Source organism: Barbus barbus, assembly GCF_936440315.1.
Source record: "Barbus barbus genome assembly, chromosome: 2".
NCBI lineage: Eukaryota > Metazoa > Chordata > Actinopteri > Cypriniformes > Cyprinidae > Barbus > Barbus barbus.
In genome coordinates this window covers 17,025,721-17,033,817 of record NC_136730.1, presented here as the reverse complement: position 1 = coordinate 17,033,817, position 8,097 = coordinate 17,025,721, and the positions used below count along the sequence as shown (strand labels likewise).

Sequence of the window (8,097 nt, the reverse complement as noted above, 5' to 3'; positions counted from 1 at the left end):
CAGTTGCGTAAACTTAGCCACCATGTTAAGACTGTGTCTTAAGAACTAGTTTGACCAACTAGCAGTTGCAAAGGGCTAATAAGTCTTACTTTTCCAATACAAATAATACCAATCTACCTTTTCATAACTGAATTAAAAAAGTTATGACCAGTCTTAAAGAAAAAAAATTAGATGACTAACTTTTTAAGACTAGTCTAAACAGTTTATGCAACCGGCCCCTGACTGACTAGTGATAAGAGAGAGTGTTTTTTGAACGATAGATAGAGCCGAACTCATCAGTCTCACGGAAGAATGGTTCCCACCCACGTGTTTCCGGAGGGACGTGATAAAGCGCGGACCGGCTTCTGATGGTCAGCTGATGTGTCAAACAGTGCAGCTCTTACGCTGTGTTTTGTTGACGTTTATTTGGACCGAAAAGAGTTCTTGCCACTGCATGCGTTGCTAATGTAAGAGCTACTCGTTATTCTGGTACATCTCTCTTCAATATTTGACGACGTTGTCTTAAGCGGAAGCGAAACGATGTATCGATTGACCTCAAGAGCCGCTGTCAATTTGTTGACGCTTTCATCGCTAATGTGTTTCTTGCTGATATTATCCGCACAAACATCAGAAGCTAAGGTAAAATATGATATTTGTCACTGTTTTAAGACAAAAACGATATACTTTGTGTAATGTTAGTTGTGAACCTGTTGTGTTGTTGGCAGTGCTAACTAGCCGTTAGCATGTTCAATGTTTATGCGAAATAAAAGGCAAAAATACACGTAATAACAAATGAACAAATCAACATTTTCCTTATCGAAAACAATATCAGGTGGATTCTAAACTGACCAAAGTATGGGGAACTTAATTGGTTTATATGAGCTTGTGTATCTGTGGTCACTCCTCACAGAATTCAGAAGACATCAGGTGCAAATGTATCTGTCCACCTTATAAGGAAATTGCTGGGCAGATCTACAATCAAAACGTTTCCTTGAAGGACTGGTAAATGATTTTCTAGTCTTAATACGAGTCTACAGCAACTTCTGCAATAAACTAACCCCATGACTCTCTATTCACTGATCCATAACTTCTCAAATACAATCATTTTCACAGTAACTGCCTTCATGTGGTGGAGCCGATGCCTGTTGAAGGCAAAGATGTGGAGGCATACTGTTTACGCTGTGAATGCAAATATGAAGAAAGGAGCTCTGGAACCATCAAAGTTAGTTCAATGTCTTTATATGGTATGGTAAATAATATATTAATTTAAAATATTAGAGAAATAGTAAATTTTCTCTCTTTTACAGGGCACTATTATAGCATACCTGTCTATTCTGGGGCTTCTGTTGTTGTATATGGTCTATCTGACACTGTTGGAGCCTATATTGAAGAGAAGGCTGTTTGGCCATTCACAGCTCATTCAGAGTGATGATGATGTTGGGGTAAGTGTTTTGTAAATATTTGATGCAAGTTGAAAGTATTGGTAGTTTGGAGATAAAAATCTGTGTAATGGAATAGATGTATTAATAGATCCAGTAGATCTTTGTGTTATTAATGATAGTCATATGCTAGAAAGTGTGCTAACATTATACTCTGTTGTTATAGGACCAGCAGCCCTTCGCCAACGCCCATGATGTGCTTTCCCGTTCTCGCTCTCGCTCTAACATGCTAAACAAAGTGGAGCACGCTCAGCAGCGCTGGAAGAGGCAGGTCCAAGAACAGCGCAAATCTGTCTTCGACCGCCACGTGGTGCTTAGCTAAAAGCCTTCACAGTCAGGACTGTTATCTGTGGGTTCTGGTACTGTGCTAAAGGCGGGGTATGATATCCGACCCATCTCATTGGTCTGCCTGAGCAACCCCCAGTGACTCCAGTGTGTTCATTTCTTTTTGATGTGTAGGTTTGTCGTCTTGACCAATGTGTGCGACTAAACCTTGTTGTTATTATTAGAGTTTGCTTGATGCAGACAGTTTGCATTAATTATCACTGTGTTCTTGCATTTTGAAATCATGCACTCTAAAATTAGCAAAAAAAAAAAAAAAAAGTTTACTTCTACTGCAGTCCAGTCACGCTGAACTTGATGTGGGGATAGAAGTGCCAATTTCCTCATAAAGTTAGGGTGATGCATTTATTCATTAAATCTTTTTATAGAAATTTCAAAATTGTAGCTAAACTCAAAATATTAATTTCCAATCTTATTGTACAGTGTAAAATTACCCCCTCTTTTCTTTTCTTACTCTTCTCTTTCTTACCTTGCAGTTTCCTGTCGACTATTATATGTAAATAATAATAAGTGAATGTGTTTTCTCGTTGTTCCCAAATTATATGCTGTATGACTAACTTCTCAATTCAGTTCTTCTCTATTTTGGTGTAGATTTAGATTAATTATGGTGTACAACAGTTCCTTTTGTTGTTGTTTTTAAGGACAGTATTCATAAGGTACATGCTTTGATTGTATCAGAATTATATTCTTTGTCATTACTATCTGTATATATAATAATTGAAATGTTCAAGTACACGATTGAACAAAGTGAGCTGTTTGACCTTTTGATTTATATTACAGTTTTGTTAATATGTGAATTCCGGTTTCTCGTCGGTAATAACAGCGCTGTCAGACACGCTGCCCAAATGACGCAGTTTCGGTTAATGGTAATAGCATTTTTAATCCCCAGGAGGCGCTGTTCCCAAACAGGCTTTTTTGCATTAGTGTCGAAGAACAGAGCTAGATTTATGCGTAATTATAAAAATAAAAACGATTATAAAATTGAGCCGACTACTTGTAATTAGTAAGAGAATTCTCTCAAATATTCAGTGACCGTATATCCTACTCATACACCACTTTTAACATAAACAGTGAACTTCATTTAAAGCCTTTTACTGAAAAGCTGAGCGTATTAGTTTACCCAACATTATTTACCTCATGAACGAACTAGACAACGTGAAATAGTTTAACATATGCATATCACATTTCTCACATAACGGTTCTCATCATTTCCTGTGCTCCCTCCTCCTCCTCCTCCTCCCAGCCAAAAACACTGGGACAGATAGATCAGAACGCGCTCCACTGAAAACTAACAAACTTACACAGCATGGATATGTGAAAAAGTAACCTTGACAACACCAGCGTCACTTACCAACAAAAGGTAGGGATTTCTTTATCTGACTGTCTTTATGTTCGCTGCTCCAGCTCTTTTGAGCTTCTTGTTTTGTGCATGGATATATATATAGGCTACATGAAAAAATCTTTACAATTGATGGTAATAATGCTACAGAGGATTTTAAATGACCTAAGTTGTCTGTAGAGACAAATAAAAGCATAACCGAAAAATATAAATAAGAGTTAAAGCTAAATAAAAGGTTAATAATAACAGCATAAAAGAAAAGTTTGCATGCGTTTGGGTACGAACAATTAAAATGGACTGAGCCTCGAATGTGTTTTGAAGTCGCTAGAACTGTGAAAAGAAAAATGTCCTTTATTATAAGAGGTATAATAAACACGACTATGAGAGCAGTGGATGACAGTAGCCTAATAATCAGGATGGATTGTGTGTGCATTGGAGACTCATAAACTCCTCTGTGGTGTTTTACTGTGAACCAGAAACAAGGAGGCGCCCTTAAACCTAAAATCACTGAGAAAACTGATGGTATGAAAAGAAATGGTTATATATATTTATTTTTTACAACGAATTCTTTTGTGCTCATTGGTTGAGTTTTGCTATTGCTGGTAATATCTGAAATTTAGATTACGTTTTCAGTCTGACCTCAGACTAACAGCAACAGTTCACTGTTTTTACACTCTTTCTTATCTCTGTGATAAATAACCCCATCATCTGGTGGTCTGTCCCCCAGGGGCCACAATGTGGGAAATGATTAGGGCACAAACCACAGCTCTCTCTGTATCTCTCTCTTTCTGAGTGCGTCTCTGCCTCCCTCAAGGCTGTCTGTCCTTTCCCATTGGCTTATCATGGTTCCTTGACATAGCTATCTTGAATTGTTTCTTTTTGGTGTGCCCTTGCCCTTGTTAAAAATGTAATTCTGTCATTGCAACATTGCAAGAAACTCTGGAAACAATGGTTCATATTGATGTCAAAATATATGCACATTTTTAAACATTTTGTCAGGCACATTATGTGTTTAAGTGTTATTATCTCAAGCTAAAAGATGCAATTATGCTTTCAGAAAGGTAACTGAGTTGATGGTAATTGGGCTGACATGCTTGTGCTCAAGTTCCAAAATGCTACCTTTCATTTTCATGTATTTTGGTTATAAAAATACATCAAGGAGAAGTTTGAAGACCACTCTGAACTATACTATTTTTGTGTTGTGTTACAAAAATGTCTATATTAAGACATTTAATGATTATTTCATCTTGCATCAGTTATTTATTGTTAAATAAATTTTTAGACCTATGTAGGTTACATTGTAAACGCTAATGGCTTCCGTTTTGTAGAATGACCCATAATACAAAAAAACATTTTCCCATATTTTGAACATTATCCAAGTATAACTTGATTATTGAATACAATATCCTGCTTTGTATTTTTAAATGCCTGAACAGAACGATTGTGACAGGAATATTTTGTGGTAAGGGTGTGGTGAACATTCAGGGCTGTTGGAAACAGACACTGTTGTATTTTGGAGATTTTGTGGGTTTTGCTGAACATGACTGATGGAGCCCTTACAAATGTGTTCAAGGAAGAGGAATCAATTTAATGGGTCAGGCATAATGTTTCTCATGCACCTAACTACTTTAACAGGTGTAAATTGTACTTTTGACTTGTAATTGACTTGGTAGTGGAAATGTATTTGAAATTGACAAATAAGACAAAAGGAAATACCCTAAAAACCAAACAGTTATTATGTTTTCCATCATGGGAATTTAACATGTAAAAGGAGTAGTTCACCCCCCCACACACACACACAAAAAAAAAAAAAAAAAAAAAAAAACAGAAAGAAAATCTGCTGAACATTTACCCACCATCAGGCCATCCAAGATGTAGACCACCAATGGATCCTGTGTGGTGAATGGGTGCCGTCTTAATGTGAGTTCATATAGTTGATAAAAACATAATAATTCACAAGTAATCCACACAACTTCATGTACATCAATTAATGTCTTGTGAAATCTGTGTTTGTAAGAAACATATCAATCAATAAGATGTTTTAACATAAAAATATGAGTCATCTATCCACAATATTGCTTTCTTCAGTAAAAAAAAAAAAAAAAAAAGTCTGGTCTTAATCAGGTGAGAAATATGCACAGGTCAGTCACCATTTATTAGTGTAAACGATCCATTTCTAAACAAGTATGTCAATGCATTTTGATGTGAGAAGGCAGCAGGGAATGGCCATTTTACTGGAGGAGGCTTATGCATTACGGACTCGTATTTAGGCCAGAACTAAGGGTTTAAAATGAAAAGCCTTAATAATGGATTTGTTTCTTACAAACATGCAGCTTTTGGCTTCACAAGACATTAATCAATGGATTAAAATCATATTGTGATGTTTTATCAGCTGTGACTCTCATTCTGACAACACCCATTCACTACAGGCAATCCATTGGTAGTCAACTTTAAACTCAGTGTATAACGCTTGAAAGGTGCAAGGCCCAAGTAGTAGTTTGTAGTGTTAGAAATTTGTTAAAAACAACAGAATGAATCTAACTCAATCACTAGTAGTATAAACTTGGTTAAATATTAATCATTAAGTTAATATGTAGTATGTAGCAGACAAGTTCAAATGTTCTTAATGCTAAAAAAGAAGATCCTCAGAAGAATACAGCCGCATATTTCACCAACATCCTCTGAGAAAAGACCAAAAGAGCATTGAGACTTCTGTAATTGCAATCACAGGGATGATGGGATACCCCAGGAGAAAGCATCTCAAGTATTTATCACAGTCCTTACCAGTCAAGTGCTGCTGTGAGGATTTATTAGAATATTATTGTGCTGGACACACTTACGTGGAATTTGTGGAGTTGTTATATGCTGCCAACCGATTAAAAACAAAGCCTGTGTGGAGAAGTTGTAGATGTTTTTCTGCACAAAACAACAGAATTAAGCCCAATGTTGTGGTTCCCACTGCTGAGCTTGGTTATCCAGAGACCATATTGAGAATGCATTGTTTCCATTGGGTCAACACTTAGACACCAATGATTAGAAAAAGGGATGTTCGGCTTTTAGATTAGTCCATTTCTAGCAAACGCTTTCAGTTGGATATTTTAGTGTCATGATCACACTAACAGGCATCCTGTACCATGGGAGATGTTTAGTCTGGCCTCTAATGTGTTCTTGACATGGGCTGCTCAAAATCAGGATGCAAGGTTAAATATAATGAATGCTCGCTTGCAACGTGAGAGTAACATGACAAACTAGGATTTTACCTTAATATATAATAGTATACCAAATTTCATCTGTATGATTCATAACAGGGTTTTGCAATAGAAACGCGACAGCTTTATTGTACAAGTCTCTCAAGGTTTTGCAACAAAAATACATTTCTATATTGTTCTTATTATTAAGACTGACCCAACTCTATTTTTCCTTGAGCTTCTTGCATTAGTTCCCTCTAAATATCACCTGGAGTGAATGACTGTTCTTGGAACGCTGATCTGTGGCATAACTGTCCCTGAGCTATTATCTAAGCAATTTAATACAGATTTGAGAAAGACTCTCACATCACTTTCCAACACTAGAAACCACATTTCTGCTGCGGTATTGGTACAATTTGAAAAAGTTCCAGAGAAAGTTATGAACATGTTGTCATCCTAAAGCTTTTTTCAACCACAGATGCCTGCTTCTTATTGCGGTTGCTTATTTGGCAGCAGGTTGCTTATTTGCGCAAGTTTCAATCCAACAGAGACTGTTTTTAATGCGTCAAACTTCATCTATTGAAAGCAGGATTTTAAGATTAGACTAGCTCATGACAGACTTGGATAACATGGAGGTTTGCTTTTCAGATTGCTCAAAATGTTCTGACATTCTATTATTTTTCTCCAATTAGCACTAAAATTAAAAAAGTTCCGTAGATATTCCTAACATCTAAAGTCATAAATTTGCCTCAGTATTGGAGTTTAGTTTTGATAGCTTGAAACCCTTTTCTTTCCTGTCAACTTAACACTCAACAGCTGTTTTTTTTGTCACAAACTTATCATACAACTTATACAACTATTCATAAGGTAGAAATACCCCATTGCCCATCATCATACATTGCTTAAGAATCTGAGCTAAATCAGAATTTGTGCATATTTAGAGGCAAGTGGCTGGATCTTCACTCCAAGTACACTTTCAAAAGCTCTTTGTCTGTTTGTTCTTGAACTTATGCTTCACATACATGTGATTGGATACCACAGTTTAGATAGCTGTTAGCAATGTGTTATGCTTGTACTCTGCTGCTGAGAAACTGAAGATGTCTGTAGCATATGGGTAATGGTAAATCATAGATCTCTTAGCAGTCTAAGATACTGAACTCTGAATATACCCTGAAATGATTTATTCTCTACCTTCAATTAAACAGAATTTGTGTTCGCTTTCAATTCAAAAGAAGCTTTTTGTAAAATTGCTCTAAACAAGTTGCAGTCATTAGAAATGAAATCCATAGCAGCAAGAAAACAAATCAATAAATGTTGCTCACTACAGCAAGTAGTCTTCACATTACCTTTTCTCATTGTGAGCCTGTGGGTTTGCCTTCTTCAGCAAGATCATGAAAATGGGCCCCGCTGGTGTACAAAATGTCATAATATTAAATCATCCATACAACCACTGCAATAATGTGACACTGAAGGACACTGCTCGAAATTTCATAACAACCAACATTACACTGTCTGTAAATCTATATTTTAGTGCTGGTATCTTAAAGATTACAGCTGACTCCTGAATTTTTTTGATATTCTTCATATTCTGTGTGGTCAGCAGTGATAGAAATAATTTTTTTCTAACAAGTTTTATGGGCATTTTTACCTTTAAGCCATTTTTTCTAAAAGTGTGCATCATCTTTTGAGTCAAATTCTTGCATTTGGGCTATTACCAAGCAAATGAAATCAGTATCAACAAAATGTATCTTTGCAATGCATCTGAAGTGGCATTTAAATGTATTTACACACTGTTTGATGCAGCTCAGAG

At 36.2% G+C, this 8,097-nt stretch overlaps 2 protein-coding genes across 7 annotated transcripts in view; both read left to right on the top strand.

Annotated features, from left to right (window-relative positions):
• Positions 1-345: 345 nt before the first annotated feature.
• On the top strand, positions 346-3,120 carry LOC306843136 (transmembrane protein 9B). Of its 3 annotated transcripts, none has more exons than XM_079374427.1 (5): positions 346-618; positions 890-981; positions 1,093-1,201; positions 1,287-1,421; positions 1,585-3,120. In XM_079374427.1, the coding sequence occupies exons 1-5, from the start codon at positions 520-522 to the stop codon at positions 1,738-1,740; spliced, it is 591 nt and encodes a 196-aa protein (XP_079230553.1). In that variant the 5' UTR covers positions 346-519; the 3' UTR covers positions 1,741-3,120. The 3 variants fall into 3 exon arrangements, with proteins under 3 accessions (XP_079230553.1, XP_079230555.1, XP_079230554.1); XM_079374429.1 differs by having other exon boundaries at positions 346-446; positions 1,585-2,744; XM_079374428.1 differs by having other exon boundaries at positions 812-981; positions 1,585-2,744.
• LOC306843099 (DENN domain-containing protein 2B-like) overlaps positions 2,953-8,097 on the top strand; it is a 62,502-nt gene continuing 57,357 nt past the window's right edge. For 2 of the 4 annotated variants that reach the window (XR_013781802.1, XR_013781803.1), the window contains exon 1: positions 2,991-3,120. The gene's annotated coding sequence lies outside the window, so the exon portion shown is untranslated. Of the gene's footprint in view, positions 3,121-8,097 lie in introns of all 4 variants that reach the window. The other 2 variants (XM_079374361.1, XM_079374363.1) reach the window with 2 other exon arrangements.

What these genes read in the sequence shown, in the direction of transcription:
- LOC306843136 (XM_079374427.1), top strand. Translation starts at nt 520, where the DNA reads ATGTATCGATTGACCTCAAGAGCCGCTGTCAATTTGTTGACGCTTTCA. An exon ending in GGAGCTCTGGAACCATCAAA is followed by an intron (nt 1,202 to 1,286) that starts GTTAGTTCAATG and finishes TCTCTTTTACAG; the next exon opens with GGCACTATTATAGCATACCT. An exon ending in AGAGTGATGATGATGTTGGG is followed by an intron (nt 1,422 to 1,584) that starts GTAAGTGTTTTG and finishes CTGTTGTTATAG; the next exon opens with GACCAGCAGCCCTTCGCCAA.